This window comes from Rhea pennata, chromosome 2, assembly GCF_028389875.1.
Source record: "Rhea pennata isolate bPtePen1 chromosome 2, bPtePen1.pri, whole genome shotgun sequence".
Lineage (NCBI taxonomy): Eukaryota > Metazoa > Chordata > Aves > Rheiformes > Rheidae > Rhea > Rhea pennata.
This window is the reverse complement of record NC_084664.1, coordinates 46451552-46469406: the sequence shown is the minus strand read 5'-3', so window position 1 is coordinate 46469406 and position 17855 is coordinate 46451552. Positions and strand designations below refer to the sequence as shown.

The window sequence follows — 17855 nt, the reverse complement described above, 5'->3', positions numbered from 1 at the left end:
GTCTTTGTGTCATATATTCATATTATGTTTTTACTTAAAAGAAATGTAGAATGAAACACTTACAAGTTAAAAATCAATATTTTTATCACAGTAATTTGAGAATTCTCACTCTTAGAATATATTAAAGACACATGAATAATTCTTATCAAGTTAAGTCTAAGAGAAACGACATCACCAACAATAAGGGAGCTTCTGAATAAGCTACCTTTGTATCTGTCCGCTCCAGAGAGAATTCTGCAGCTGCCACAGCAACGAGCAGAAGAGCCAGCCAAGAGACCAGACAACAAGCCAAAGAGGAGGTCAAAGCTTGGGAGCCAGAACTTGGCATCTCAGTCTTACAGCTGTCAGAGACACTCAGTGAGAGAAGTCACTGTTGTCTACAATTTTTGCAAACACTTGGGATGAGAGGAAGAGGGGGGAAAAAACCGCAGATCTTTGTCTACAGCATTAAGAGCCAAGTTAGTGCTGAAAGGCCATACATGCCACCATTTGTTTTCTCACAGCATTGTGATACCAAGATACCACGTCAAATGAATAGAAAAGTACTGTGTGCACAAATACATGGTTTAGTAACAGTCCAGAACATTAGACTTCCAAAGAGGATTCCTTCTGGAAAGTAGTATCAGTGAATAAGATGGAAATAAAAACCAGGAAACTACTCTTTTTCATTTTTGCCTTTTAAAATATTCTTTTAAGGCAACAGTTTTTGCTGTCTTTTTACATAAAACTTAACCTCTCGATCATTTGCCCAGAGCAGCAATGATAACAACTCCAGTATGTAATTTTAAGTATGTCTAGAGATTTGTGGCAAATATGAAGTTACACTATCAACATTAGAGATTCTTGCTCTTAACTCATGTAAAACTACACATTGTAAGAAAAGACTCACCAAATAAAACTTGCAGGACCTCTAAACAAAATAACAGAATTAGACTAACACCTTCAGCAACAGAACAGAATCAGACCAATACCTCTGACTTTGCAAAACCTAATTTTAAGCATATATGTATGCAAAAACTGAAAACTAGCAGCAATTTTCAGGAAAGCTGTCTCCACAGATTCTGTGCTGACAGGCCATGCAACTGCCAATCAATGTTTAAAAACAAAAGAGATGTTCTTGGAAAGTGCCAAAATAGATTATATATACTGCCATTACAATTAAGGTTTTATGAGCAGGAAGGAGAGGAAACATGGACTGGAATTCTCATCACCACTGCGAATGCAACATTCCACACAAGGCAGATTCCCAAGGAAATGTATCTTACATGTTAGCGGGGACTGTTAAAATGAAGGAAGAACATCTATTTTCGATGAAAAGAGAAAGGAGGAAAGAGATACATTACAAAGATAATTTAACCGATGTCGGAAAGTGAACTATTCTGTCAAGGAAGCATTTTGAGTGCAGCTCAAAGTAAATAATAAAAATTATTCTAAAACATAATTTGACAGAATAGTTTATAATATTATTTTCTCCATTCTTTTCTTACTCTTAACCAGTCTCTATGTCTCATTGTAGGTTGACGTACAATCACCTCATTTTCAGTGTTTAGAAGAACTAGTAATATTACGAATTACAAATCTGATATTCTTAACTTAGCAGTCTGATATCCGTTTCTTTAGGGACAGTTTTCCTTGTTTTTCTCGGACTGCACAAATCATCAGAAGGCTGTCTCAACGTACACACAGTTTTCACTGTTATACAAATATGCCCTCTAGCGGTAGAATAATCACGAGAACTATCTTATTCAGAGTTTCTATCCACCTCTCTAAAATAAAGTTGTATTCTCATAATATCTCCTAGATAAAGTTCAGCCACCAATGGCCTAACTGTAACCTCTTTTGAATGCTATCCATTGAAGATGATGAGCTTACTTAATGACTTAGCCACATACTGAGGCTTAACATAAAGTCAAGGGATAGAAACCTAAACAGAACTATCAATTAAGGTATAAAACTGATTTACCATAATGTCACAGGATTCTCCATACTTTAAACATTTTTTAAAAAAAACTGTTCACACAGAGATTATACACACTTTCAAGCACTAGCACTTGATATCTAAAACCTCTGACTAACAGAATCACAAATGAGTATCTGTGTTATCATCTTACATCACTGAATCTTCTTTCACTTACATACACTTATTCTTTATTTTTCAACTTTAATTAGAGAACTGAGACAGAAACACCTCTAATTCTGGCCTATGTTGGTGGCAGTGATTTGCATTTCATTATTTCAAAATGTTGCCACATCAGAAATTTGATCTCAAATAGCAACTCAGCTTCAAATACTGCCAGATGTATGATTGTTAAATATTTAGATTATGTTATCATTTCTTATCTTAAGAAAAGACTAGCATGTTACCTATTTTTAAAATGAAATAGCTAAACTTCAGATTAGTAAGTATGGGTAAAAATCTTCCTATTCGCATGCTAGTCCTCTTCCTTCAATGCAGCATCTCAACAGATCATTACTATATTAACAATGGTTGAGACAGATTGTATGCACAAAAGTAAACAAAAACTTTTAAAATCGTAACAGCTTTTATCACAATTTGTTTTCATAGTTCAGTTGTTTTAAATTGGTACACATTTGCACATATTCAGCAGTTCTAATGAAACAGAACACATGATGCTTGGACATGTCTGACTGAGCTTTCACTGTATTCTTAAGGACTGACAGTACACAGGCAAGTGATTCAATATCTCACTGACTGTACACTGGTGTATTTACAATCTCATACACTGTTCTAATGAATGTGACATAGGTTTTCTAATGAATGTGACATAGGTTACTCATCACCTTCTGTGAACCCCTCAAATTTTCTTCCTGTTTTGAACAAAGGCCAGTGCAAAAAACAATGTGGCACACTATCAGTTCACAGAGTAGATCCCTATCTTTTCCAAGATAAATCTTCAGTCTATTGTTTCGTATTTAAAGGAAGACTTCTTCAGAAATCAAAGTGCCATCAGGATTCTATCAACATTGAGGGTTTTCTTCAAATACAAAATCCAATCAGTTAACTTTTTGGTCTATATTAACCCTTTCTGTGTGATTTTATATATCATGAACATGTCTTAACACAGACATGCCTTGATGCAACACTAATTGTTTCGTACACAAAAAAGCAGCAGAGAATTAATAGAATATATTCTTAGAATTTGTTAGACAGCTAAAAAAAACAATTATTAAAATCAGTGTACACTTCAGAAATTCCTTGCAAAACACTCACAAATTAAACTGAAGGAAATGCATACAACCTCAAATAGGGATTGAGAAGCAACAAAAAAGTAAATGTAACTACTCTAATAAGACTGACAGTAATTGTGTCACTCCGACAACAGTAAATTAAATTACTAAATAGGAAAGCACACATCTGATTGGAAAGGAAAAGTCCTTCAACAGTAATCATTAGCAAGTATCAAACTGGGAGGATCTATCCCATGGGGACCTAGAAAGATCTGTGCTATATCAGACTCTTGCTCAGTGTTTTCAATGACAACTTTGATGATTGAGCAGAAAGCATGTTTAAGAATTCTGAAGATGATATCAAGCAAGGACAAATTCAAGTCTTTTGAAGAACAGTTTTAGAACTCTGAGTCTGATAAACTGAAAAAATAGTCCCAATGAACAACATGAGATTCAGTAAAAACAAAGAGGTGCACATTAAAAGGTGTGTAGCAGCAACTCCTAAAAAAAGGAATCAGTGCAATGCTATTGAAGAAAATATGAATAACCTTTTAATATGTTAAAAACAGTATCAAATATATGACATAGGATGTACATACACTTCTTTACTCAGTAGGGGTGAAGCTCATGCACCTATACACCTTCGGGTGTCATAATAATAATAAAAATAAAAAAAAAAAGAGACAATCCTGATAAGAATAATAACAACAATAGATATTATTGGGGGGGGAAGAAGCTGTGGAAATTCGAAAGATTTGAGTCCATCTGTTCTAGAAAAAAGGACAGATACAATAGAGCAGTCTGAAGATCATAAATGGAACAGTGACCAATTATTCTTCTGTCAAGAAAAAAAAAAAAAAAACTAGTAGTAGTCAGTTTAACTTTCACTAGAGAGAATTTGGTTAAAAGCTTTCTAACTACAAGAATAGATAGCCCATGAAAAGGTCACTTTGGAAGGCTGGGAAAAAAAAACCCCCACAGGTTAGGAAGCTTTTTTTTTTAAAAAAAAAAGAAAAAGTGCAACATGTACCTCCTATGGTTGGTCGAGATACACGTTATTGTGGTTCAGAGCAGAGAGAGAAAACCAATGTTTTAGATAATCTAAGCTGAAGGGCTGGATCCACAACATACCCTGAGCCTTAATTCTCCAGTTAGCCAGACTGGGAGAGATGTTAAAATGCATAAAAGGTCCTCCACTTCCCAGCCACCCAGGTTTTCTCCTGGCCAAAATCGGTATAGAGGCGCAGAGCGAACACCACAAAACCAAGTCCCATCCCAACAGATTAATGCTGTGTGTGAGCCAGATACCCAAACACTAGATAGTCCTCTCAAGCTCTCCACAGTTTTGACACTGATTTTCCTGATGTAGTGATAGTACTGTAATGTAAGGGCACATCAGAAAGGTACAAGACAGAGGGATAGTTTATAGCTATAAATGAAAGTGTAGTAGGCACAAAGATTCTCTCTGATATGAAGTTGAGTCTTGATTTTTTTTGCCAAAATCCAAGCTCTCATATGTTGTAAATTGTCTGCATATGCATAAGAACATGTTTGCACTAAGGAGAACTGCTCCAATATTATTGTACCAAGGCAAAATCTCTAGAGTACGCGCTAACGGAAAATGACGAGAAGTCTTCCTTTGTTTGAAATAGAGTCAGAGAAGTTGCAAGTTTTCTCTCAAATTTTAAAAAGAAGCCATGACACAACGTTTCACATATTAGCCACAATTCCTTTGAGGGACTGGAAGAAGCATCTGTCTCTCTTTTTATGATTTTTAAGATCATGCTCCTATCACTGTATCTCTGCAGCTCAGATGTCTTCAGAGGGAAACCGAACAAAACAAGAAACAGTGGCAATTACTAATACAATGTGACACCGCAAAGGAAGCTAGATTTCCTCCCCCTTTTTCTTCTTCAGTGTTTGTACTAGTCAATTTAGTATAGTTTCCTAGCTAAAATTTGAAAAATACATCATACAGCTGATGTACTCTTATGCTTCAGCTTCAGAAGACATTTCACAAAGTGTAACCTTTCACCCATTGCAGTACAAAGCAGTTTTTTTTTTTAACTGCATAATTACAGATCTCAGAGTTTAATCTACAAAATTTTATGGAGAGGGAAGGAAGGAGAAAAGGCGGTGAAATAAGCTGCCACTACCATTACTCTTTCCATCTTCAAAAAGCTGAAGAGGGAGGCATGGAGATGTGGAAAAATAGACTAGAAAACTGTGAACTTGTGATTTTAAATACTTAAACCAGAATAAAATTAATAGCAAAACAGCACATCCATATGGGGAGGTATACCCCTAACACTTATTTTTAAATCACTATTATGCTTAACTTCTCTGAGTAGTTAAGACCTTAGTTTAACCTTCAGAGCAACTGAAGTTGCTCAGAAAACTCAAGCATCTTGAAAGATTCATACAAAACCAAAAGCAAAAACAATAAAATGTTCTCCATATATTCAAATTTGGAACTTGCAATTTCAGCTGCATTGATGCAAAGACCATGCAGTTGTTAAAGAACCACAGTCAATAGTACCTAAAATCAGTAGACACATTATGGGCTAAACATGGCTTTCAAGATAAACACTAGAATAATCTGATCTAGAAGTCATAAAATAGCAGATTTACTCATTTCTTAAGGTATATCCAAAGTTAGCTTTATATGGCCATTAAAGGACCATGCAAGTTTGGAGAAGATCAATTAATGAACCTATTAAGTTAATAGTACCAGTGCCACTTTTCAATCTGCTGTTGGTATAAGGAGGAATACATTCATGCATCACTTGCACTGCCTGCTGTGCTTTTGGCTTCTAAGTACAGTTTGCAGTCAGAATGTAAAAGTAATTTTAGTCTCCTCCAATTAGAGAGTGAACTACTTCAGCAAAAGCAGAAGCACTTAGAGAAGTGCTCTACAATCTGAATTGTGGATTCCTTATACACTTGAGGGTAATTCCTTATTTCACATTTGAGGAGTCAACCCTCAAATCCTGCCTATACACACATTTTTAGTATGTTTTAAAAATAAAATCTACTTTTCCCAGAATTACTTTGTTTAATTGGCATGAAAACCACTGGGAAGACTGTCACACCAATGCTAATTATATTTCTTCTGTTTTGATTCTATAGTTCTTACAATTACATATGAAATAAAGCAGAATTGCAAAATGCAACCAGTGCTAGAATAGACTAATACTTCAACCTTTACAATATCTGATCCTTCAAGCTGCATGGATCTAGTAATGGTTTATAAACTGCTTGTATCATCTTTTTTTAAAAATGAAGCTTTTTAGAAACTAGAACAAGGAAGTACTTGAATGCAATAACTATCTACCAAACTAACTGTAAAAAATAATAAAAAAATTCTTTCAATAAACTGATTGTTTCCATTCAACTAGATTTTAAACCAAGTTCCACTCAGAATAATTTGAAGTGGTTATCAACTTCTGAAAAAGATACCTGAAGATGCAAACAAATCCATGTGTTGGAGGCAATATAACAGTATTTCAAGTTTTATAAAAGATAAACCAATAATACAACATGAGGTATCTGTAATCCCTGTAACACAAACACACGCACACACACTTACATCTTACAACTCCTCCTCTAACTGAAATTGACCTTGATCAAACATATTACAATTTATGAAATCTCAGCAGCTTCTAACTTTATCTGCTTTGCACTATCCACCATAGAGATTCAGCTGATTATATGCATACATTGGAAATCTCCCATGACTTTAAAAGGGCTGTTAAAGGCATTAGAACAGAAAGTTCTAATACCATGCTCCTTGCACGTTCTCACAGTTAATGAAAAATGACTTTGAAAATTGCACATCGCTCCACTAATTTCTTCTGATCAGAAGAGTGACATTCTGGATTGACACTTCTTTCCAGGATAACATTAAAAAGTCTGTGTAAAAATGAAGTAAATAGGCCCCACTGCTTTTGGCATTTACTTTATACCATGACTCATGACCATCTTCAGTCTGCACTTAAAAAAAAACCTTTTCAGAGAGCCTCTAAGAGAAGAAAAAAAAAGAAAAAAAACACACAAACAACTCTGAATTATAGCCTTTTAGTCCAGTACTGCATTTACTTGCACAATTTTTAAGTTTCAAAATCAGCTTTCTGATTTTTTTTAAGAGGGGTGGGAGGGGAAAACAAATTTTGTATATATATTTGTTTTAAATATATATACACACACGCACATACATATAGAGCAACTAATTTAATTCATTTTTAAATAAGAGACTAAAGAATAATTTTGCTCACAGTTTCCAACTAGTTATTTTTACAATACTGAGCAGGTGTATAACACAGCAACATCAATACAAAAGAGTATCCAGAAATCTTAACACTCCAAAACTATAGAACGTTAGACATCATTGTAGGTAAAAATAATCTTCTGCAATTTTATAACTGGAAAACATTTAAGCAACAATATTACATCACAGAGACTCCCTCTGAAGACAGGCATTTACTTCTAATAGATAATATAGCTCCAACACAGGTACAACCAGCTTTCTCCTACCATTTGGACAAAGTTTTACTGATCTCCTATTCTCCACTTCTTTTCCAACTGCAGCAAAGGTAGAAAGGAAAATCCCTCCTTTATTTTCCCATACCTACTCAGAACTGTTATTTTCACTCTCAATAATATGAGGATACAAACAATAAAAGTAGACCTTCAAACTCCACACACAGTTAAAGAAAATATGCCACCTTAAATTAGACATAACTTCAGAGACAGGGAGAACACCACAAGAGATAGGAAGGCTGTTAATAAGATAAATACAATAAAAATGCTAGTGCAAATTGAATCACAGATGTACCAAAATACAGTATCTGGATCCTATGGTTATATGTATTCTCTGATAAAAGCTAACATTCAGACTTGCGCTGGTAGCTTTGATTTTCACAGTGAGGGGTAGAAGAGGAGAAAAGAAAAGGAAAAAAAAAACAAAAAAAAGCCCTGTCTTTTTTTCTAAACAGCACTACAGCTTCCAAAGCCAAGGCAAGCTTTTCACTGCTAACAACCTCTAGACAGATCCTGAACAAAATCCAATCCTCACTGTCAATACAGTCTATCATAACTTCAAACCCTCCAAAATTTGCAGAAAATTATCTGAATAGTTTCACTAAATAAGCTAATACATTATTTAAAAATCAAAACAATTCAGTACTACAAAACATTAAACTATCTTTTGGAATTGTTTTGAAACCAAGAGGCTTTGAACGTTCACACTCTACTCTCCTAAAATTAAATCATCTTAATCAAGTGGGAGGCAAACAATGAATAGGTATTAATTTGGCCTAGGTTTAGCAGTTCAACTTTCACCTAACAATAAAGAATTTGTATATCCTGGTTAACGGCAGGATCATGCTTGAGCTGAAAATACCATAATTTATACACAGCAGGAAATCTCTGCGTGTGCAATACTAACCAGAGTGGATTTTGAAGAGATCTGACAGTTTAAATCTTACAAGTTCTTTAAAATGCCTTGTAATTGCCTCCAAAGATCTGTTCTCTCTTCATCTTCCTTTCTGAAGTTTTGTCAGCCTCACAATCCCAGAAGGAAAAGAAAAGTTATTCCTATTCAGTCTCCTGCTGTTTCTGTAGGTTGACTCTTCTGAAGCATTTACTAGCATAGTCAAGGAATACACACGTTCCTCTAGAAGACTTCTTGAGATATCTTCCTCTCTTTTTGCTATCATTCCTTCTTCTGAGAAGCCTAAATTTTCTTTTCCAGTGAGAGTGCTTTTTATTTTACTCATTTCTTAACCTCCACTATTACGCGACACCCACATGGGCAACATCCAACTTAGAATTAAAAGTCCTTCTTATATAAAAAAAGACAACAGAGAGCACAGAAAAGGTGCTATTTTTCTAGCTACAGTAAGAATAAACTGAATTGCACTGGCCTACCTAGCATGGAATATAACAACCAAATCACTATTGTTTAGTATATTAAAAAAATACACATTCTATATTTTTAAGAAGAATTTTTAGAATTTGATTTCTTAAGCATATTGAACTCTTTGCAGCTGAGATGAAGGTATTCACAAACACAAACAATATATTAATTGAAATCACCAGTGGCTTTCTTAACATTCAGCATTATTAATGCTGCAAAATTATTTTACGTATGACAATGAACCAAATAATTATACAATTTCCATAAACTGCATTTTTTTTTGTTTATTTCTCTTTCTGCATTTTCTTATATTTGACCCATTTGCAAGCACAGATGGTCCTGGCTAAGGAACACATTGTACTAGAAAAAAGTATCTTGATGAATAACCTTACTAAGAATTTTTCCAAAAAGAACTGTAAAGCTGTCTGTAAAGTTTGTAACTTACACGCAACTTTTCAGAGAAAGAGCCTCATTTATAACTTTCTAATTTACATGTATTCATTATGGCTAAAGAGTCAATGAATTTCTCTGTACAGTTAACTTCTTCCAGTCAAATCAAACTACTAGACACAAATTTAAATCATACACCAAACACCAGTAAATACTATTCCTTATATTCTTGCCCCAAAAACTGTCAAAACATCAAAGTTACGTATCAAGCAGCAATTATCCAACCAAAAACCAGAAAAGAAAGACGCTCAAGTACTACATATGTATGCATGTACATATGTAATATTAGTATCAACAAAACACATTGCTGAATTTTTTTTTCAGCAAGTCTCCAGGTATTTCTTTCTTTGTCCTAGTTCTTTTCTGTGGCAGTAAGAATGATCACAACAATTTCCTGATTAAAAAGCAAATAGACTGAAAACAAAGAAAACGCACAACGCAATTGGCAGAAAGCTAAAAGGAAATAGTTTAAAGATACATGAAAAGCACTGTTTTCATTTCTTTAGAAGATGAATTAGCAACTTGGAAACCCCAAAGACATTGAAAACCTGAAGGGGATCTAGCAGAAGGCCATCAAGATGATTAGAGGTTGAAAACCTGACATATGAAGAAAGGCTGAAGGAGTTGAGTTTGTACCACCTATAAAATAGAAGACTTGGAATGGAGGTGCTTTCTTCACATGGAAGCAGAGCGAAAGGACATAAGGCAATAGGCAGAAATTCCTTCAGGGGAAATTCTCTCCAAGAAGTGGTAGACTCTTCCTCACTGGAAATAATTCAAGGCTTAACTAGACAGGGTCCTGGATAATTTAATCTGAAGTTCTATTTTCAACAGAAGGCCCCTTCCAGCCTAGACTTTTCTATGTTTCTGTATGTGAAACTCTTCAGTTATTATAGCTTAAAGTACTACCTGGCACAAATACTTAAATAATTTAGCAAAAATCAGCTTTATGCACAGCTATTTTCCTTGAATTTTGTACTGCTATAATTCCTTTAGTGTCTATGGATTCATACATGGCATAAGCTGAAGTAGCCTATTTTTCCTCCATTTTTTCAGTTTCTTTACTACTAGTTTCTTTTACTTTCTTTTTTCTATATGTAAAGATACTTCACGTATCTGCTAAATCCCAATGCTCTTCTGAATTCCATATGAACACAACTATTTGCAACTGCACATGCAGAACACTGTACCTGCAGTTCCAGGCCTCAGTCCTGCCTGGTCAAAGCATAGTTCACATATGTCATTTTTAAGAAATAGGTCATCGAGTAAATGTTTCTTTAAAAAATAATAATAATAATAATAAAACTTTCTCTAAATTAAAATCTGATGGTATTGAAATCTGCCACAAAGTTATTTCTGGATTTTTTTTTAAGGAAATAAATGATATTTCAGTTGCGATCTAACAAGACACTAAATTTGCTTTATTCAGAAAGTAGATTCAAAACATCTTTGACTGCACTGAGGATGCCATGTCTACTAATTCCCAAGATTATCTAAAGGGGAAAAAAAAAAGAAAAAAAAAAAAGAAAAAGCTACCTAGAACCAGATGATAAAAACACTTTCTCACCTACTACAATCTGAACTGCTTGGCTCTGGTAGTGTTTCCCAATTTTTGTGGTGTATTATCGCAGAAAACACTGTCAAGTTCATTGCCGGGCTGATTTGAGTGTCGAGGCCATTACATTAACAGTGCTCAGGAAAAGCTCAAAAGCTTCTACTGTACACCCAGAGGCATCTGATAGAGAAATTCACTTAATAAAATGGAACCCTAGAGAAAAGTAGAGACACCAGGCAACTCTCAACTGTTTTAATTTTGGATTACCTATCACACTTGAAGAGAACATCACTAACTTTTCAGATTTATTAAGGAGCTATGATTTCCATTTTCCAAGCTTCGATTGTGGACTGTCAGTTCTTTCTTCCCCAGAGAAGCAAAGTTTATGAAAGGGTTACTTCCCTTATTCCACTCCATACCTCCTACAGAACAGACGTGTGTGCAGGTGGATTTTTGGAAGTTGGTGAAGATCCATTTGAAATCTTTATCAGGATTCTATGAATCAAGCACATGGGGCCCAACTGTTTATTAAGCTATGTTTATTATGAATATGCTAGGCTTCATACTACAGCTATAGATACTATAGATATCAAGAGGGCCCTCAGTTATTAATGCTTCCATGTTAATCCCCAAGTGTCTGTATGTGACGTGAAAGAAACAGGCTAAGTCCACACTGTACTACCCTAGACTGCAGGATATGTGAAAAGTCACATTTGAAGATTGGGATATATTCATATAAAGTTATGCTTTACAGTCATTGCTTCACAACACACCTATTAAGCAACTGTTTTTTTTAAAAAAATAATACTAACAGTTGTAATACAACTGACTTTGTGGACTGAACTTTCATAGCTGTCCTGAAATGGATTTAATTAGCATTCTTCAAATTTCACAGTGTAAATGAGAAAAAAATAGTCAACAAAAACAAGCCCAATGCGGACAATAAGAGACAGCGTGTGCAAAAGAGTGAGTGCGTATGCAAGAGCACATGATAGAGAAAAGCACTGCAGAATTAGTCATATTTTGTTTCAACTCACTCCTCCAATCATTCACCATACTACTTCAGAATCCTTTCCTCAATTTTTCCACATTACTATAAGAAGTCAAGAAGTGACTGGGAACAGTTTTACAGGAGCACAACCATTTGCTTGCTAGGAATGTCCTACTTCGCACCTGTGCTTCACTCCAATATATACATCTATGATAGAGGTAAAAAGCCTAGAGGATATAAAGGCACTACGGAATGTAACTGTTATAAAAACATTGTTAATGAGAGCTAATCTTTTTCTGCTTTAAGGACATGCACCTATTATAAAATCTGAAAACTGCACTTGCTACACTCAGCATCCATCTGTAAGTAAAAGGGAATTTTATGATTCTGCTCCTGGTTCAAATTACGTTGCTATGGAAGCATATATTGGATTGATGAAAACAGGTCAACTGCATTAAAAAAAAAATCATTGTTTTAACTTTTCAAAAATTATTGTTAATTTTTACCATTACTTTTACAATTTATTATATTTAATTAACACTGACTTTGGTAATACAGTATGTATTCCCACAAAAAGTGCAAGCAGCATTACAGTTAAGTGGTATTTAATGTAGAAAATTTATTTTGCACAAATCTATAATGACTGTGTACAGAATGTTTAAAAGAATATCATAAGCAGTTCTTCATGATGTCTGTGCTAAACAATGTCAAATGATGCAATATAAACAGGCATCTCCATTTGAAGACTATTACTATTCTTATTAAAAGACATTTAATTAAAATCAGAACAGTGCTATTTCCAATGCTTGGATCTGCTAAAAAATAAAAAAAATACTTTCTAACTTCTAAATCAATTAGTAATATAAATATTCAACTGGATTCTCATTTACTTAAAACCTGATAAAAATATTTAGTGACAGTTAAGTTTCAAGTAGGGTATCTGTCCCACCAATTGAACATGTTAAAGCAATTGCAACCTACCAGAAAAAAAATTCTTGCACTCCTCAACTTTTTCACACTGCCTACCAAAGTGTTGTCAGTATAGCTTAATACACCACAAAATTCTCATTCCATCTGCAGCAGATATCAGAAAGTAAAATATAGCTCACCTATATCAATCATGTATTTCTGTGCAGAATCTCTAAAGGATGATCTCAAACACCTTCGTTTCAATACCACTGCCCATCAACACACTCCCTATGAAAAAAATGTTCTTCTACCTAGACACTGATGTATTTATATGCACCAGGTTTATGCTAGAGGTTCAGTGTAATACATTCTATTCATCAATTCCTGTTTTACTACAGAAATGTACAGCTTTACTCATTAATAGAGTAAAGGTGTATGGGAATACTGCCAATACACAAGATTCACACTCATACCCTAGTTTAAGGATCTTTCTCCCATAAACATTATTTCATCTAGAGGAAGTCAGTGGTTCTGAAGTCCCATTAGTTGAACGCATCACAAATCCACAGTGCTACCAAAAAGGGCAATACTGTCTTCTGCACGCAGTTGTTTCAGCCTTACACCCTTTCACCAGTGAAATGGATGACACAACTCCCAGATCAGTTCCCTAATCTGATTCATCATGCACCAGGCAAAAGACAGTGAGACTATAATGGATAAAGTAAAAATAAATACTTAGGAGGCAGAGGTAAAAATAGCCCCATTTCTTTAACCTGCAATAAATCCATATTGCTGCCGAGACTGATCATTAGATCACAGCATCTAGTCATCCTTCTTTCTTTCTAATTTTCCTGAAGTGTTTTAGCCTGAAAAGATGTACTGCATGACTACTGATAAAAATTTCATTTCTGTAACTAGAAACATATTTAATTGTCAATACAATGGAAACTGTCTACAAGAAAAGTAAAAGTGATGCTTATGTTCATTTTTTAAAAAAAGATATATTTATATTAATATACATATAAATATGAGAAACTCTTTTGGACTCCAAAAGCTCTATGTATTTCATAACTCCTGTTACAAACTTACTGCAAAATTGTATGCCCTATACTATTTTGTGACTCTCTAAAAACACCCTACACCCAACTTGTGAAGTTGTTAAATACTGAAAGTTTTAAAATATACTGAAAGCTTTCCCAGTTGCCTGAGGGACAGCCTTTAACTTTCATACTTAACACTTTTGGAATTGTTTATAACCCACAACATTCCAAAACTGTATGACTTACAATACCATTTAGAGATGCACTTTTCAGCACTGTAAGGTTTTTATGGGGTTTGTCTTGTATTTTCACACAACAAATAGCTTGTAATAACAAAAAAAATAAGTTTGTAATAACATATAACAGTAATAAAATTAGAAAGATCATATTTAAAACACTGCCATGATACTTACTAAAACTATTCTTTAAAATACATACTTTCTGATGACTATAACATGAAGTCTATTTTACCAAAGCAAAAAGTAAACGTAACTTGACTTCTCTTTAACCAAATGGCTATTTTCCCTCAGGAAAGAGCATTTTTCCTCTTCTGTACTGGTTCATTCAGCATCAGCCTCCATTGTGCCTTCATACAATGTACTCACTTCTAGATTGGTGGTCTTCTCCAAGATTGCCGCTAGATATCTAAGACAACATTCTTGTCTTTCCTCCCCTCAGTACTAATTTAGCTTTCTCTTCAAATTTTCTTCTCTTAATTTGTTCCTTTCTTTTTTCTCACCCATTCTGTAAGTTTTATGGAAAATTTGTTTGAAATATGATACTAAAAGGAATTCCAAGAGCTACCTAATCATCATGTGGCAAGCCCTATCCTCTAAAGGAGTGCATATAAGCAAGATTTAAATTTAGGAGAAAAAAAATATTGGTATTTTCCTATGGCCTACCAAGAGCCACAGGCCTATCCACAAGCTAGACAGCCTGTTTGACATTAAAACAAAACTCCACTTACATTTAGTCATACAGCTTTCATAATATAATTTCTCTGCATGAACTGTCCACCAATGAACTAACTGTAACATTAAATTTAAATTGTCCAAATTAGTTTCATATTGAAGTACCACATTCAGTTTAATGCAAATATTCACACGACTGATATTCAAATACACCAGGTTGTCTGCAGACTTAAACTTCAGTAAGCCAGTTGGCATTTGATTCATATTTTCAGTGTTAACTCTGCAAACCCTGAAGCTTGGAAAGTAAAATTAAAAGCAAGCTCATAATTCATTGCCTAACCTTGTAACCTACAACAAAAAGATAAGTATGTGCTCCTGTTAAACAGACCTCCATAAGGTAATTCAGAAACCACACAGACAACACATTTTGTCACAGAAAAGTAATTCAACTCCTAAAAGCTAAACAACAAGCTTAAAGTCAAGGCAATGAAATACAAGAAAGTTCCAAAAGATAGATACCTACAGGCAAAGTCCTATCATTTCAGTTATTACACAGAATGCTCACAGTTGTCCCTCCCAGTCTGAAAGGAATGACACTCAAAAGTGTTTACTGCATAGAATCCAAATAAGTTCTAGCATTTCATAGATTTGCTGGTAACTTCTAGAAACGCATCTTGAAGGCTCTGAAGCTGACCACACAGGTTCTACTTTCAAAAGAGATCAATTACCCCTAATAGTACACCTGTTTTTGATAAGCCTTACAGGAAACAACTATAAGGTTGATGTAGAAGGGTCCTTATAGTTATACTGGAGTCACAGACCAGATAGAGAAACATGCAGTTCACATATTAAATTCTTCTTGAAATACATGAAACAATAAATATATAGTATTTCAGTAATTTATAAAAAAGTATGGTAACAACAGTTGCCAGCTCACACTACACGAGAACACACAAAACAGATTTTTAAAGCAAGACTTTGAAACCATCTTTCATAGTGAATTTTCATTTCTTTTTAATGGAAGAAAAATCTACCATCTGGTATGATTTTAACTGTTGCATTATTTGCTACTAAAACATATATAGCATTTGAAGTCAGACTTACCTCTACCAATGCCACAGTCAAAACGAGGTCCATTTTTGAATCTGGGAAAAGGGCATTCACTTGGGGAGACATTCCAATTAGTATGCAGTTAGTAACTACTGATATGACACTCATAGTTTCAAAAGCCAGCTGAAATAAAGCAAAATTAAAAATATAGTTATGACCATTGTCCCTAATTCACCAGTCCCCTAATTGCTCTGGAAAATTGCTCTGTTCTTCACATCCTCATGAGGTCCATTATTTTAACTTTTTCCTTTCTTTAATCCTTTGACTTCTGTAACACAGAACTCATTTGATAATCTGTCCAGACTTTGTCAGCCTTAAGAACAACAAGGACAAGATCAAAATAAGTTCTACAAAATCACATAGCCCACCTCGCAACCCTGAGTTCTTCCTCTGATTTGGGGGTGGAAGGGGGAATATGCATGCGCACATGCATGTGTGCACACAAGCCTATGCATGCTGTGAAGAAGCTGAATACTCTTCCTTCACAGGTCCAGAGTATGTAAATGCCTCAAGAAGTTATTTAGAGACCACTAATACACTAGACACAGGTGATGTCAAATCACTTCCTGGAAAAAAAAAAAAATCAGGAATAATCCAAAGGTAAAAAAGCAGGTAAGAAAGCAATTTTATCTTTAGTATCTTCATGTTTCACAAGCTGAAGACATAAAAGGTTGTAGATGCACTCATCCACAGTTGTACTCTTGAACAAAAAGTTCTTTCAACATAAAGTACAAAAAGCAAAACTCCCAAAGGAACTAACAGCCCCAGCATTATTCTAGCATTGTATTTTTGGAGGTTTAGGCTGAATATTAATAGGAAGATACAAGGATGGTTCAGAACTTAAGTTACACTTAAGTACATGCAGTTGCATGAATATGTTTGTACTAATATACACTTTTCTGAAGAGTTCGGTGAGGTATTTAACTGGCTAGTGCAAAAACATCCAATCTGCGTGTTATTTTTATTTAGTTTTTAAAGAGTAAAAATCACTTATGTTGGATTGCTTTTTATCAGGTCATAAAATTCTGAGATGTTTTTGCCTACAGAGCCCACACAAAACGCCCGAAAAAAATATTACTGCAGTATGACAATTACTTTTGCAATATAATGATTACCTATTCCAAGGACCTCTCTCAAACAAGGACTGACATTAAAATTTGTCACAAATAATTAGCAGAAGCAACTTTTGTCCTTACAAAGTGCTGACTTAGCTCACCTGACAAAATAACTCCCATATTCCTTTAACAGAAATCCTTTAGCCAATGTCCTAATTCTTGCTGCCCCCATAAAACAAATACTAAAACTTTATGTTATTATTTTTATTCACAAAGCAAAAGCATCTTTACTGTTAGTTAAAAATCTACACTACAAAGAAAAAAAAAAAGATCAAGATTGTCAAGAGTTATAATTTTTTCAACCTGTTCCCTAAATTGAAAAGAGCTATACTGGCCAAACTCAATGCTGCTCATGTACCTGCAGCTATGCTGAGGACTTTCACAACCACAGCTTCATTAAACTTTGATTTGAATGTTTGACTACATTCCTGGTCAACATAGCTATGCCATCAAGATGTTGACAGCATAGGTTTGGACTGACAAAATGCATAAGATATTAAAACACAATCAGGTTTTTATTTACATATTTTAATGACTTTTAATACTAAAAAGGCTTCTGCTATAATTCCATTTCATGAATATTTATGTATCTAATTAACATTGCTTAGAATAATTAGCTTGTTTTTTACAACATATGCTTCATTTAATGTTTCCTGATTTCATCTGTT

At 34.4% G+C, this 17855-nt stretch overlaps 1 protein-coding gene across 3 annotated transcripts in view; it reads right to left on the bottom strand.

Moving 5' to 3' along the window:
* The window catches only part of ANO10 (anoctamin 10), a 123796-nt gene that overhangs the window by 83830 nt on the left and 22111 nt on the right, over positions 1–17855 (bottom strand). For all 3 annotated transcript variants that reach the window (XM_062569386.1, XM_062569387.1, XM_062569385.1), the window contains one exon: positions 16067–16195. In XM_062569386.1, coding sequence (XP_062425370.1) covers positions 16067–16195 — 129 coding nt within the window. The remainder of the gene's footprint in view (positions 1–16066; positions 16196–17855) is intronic.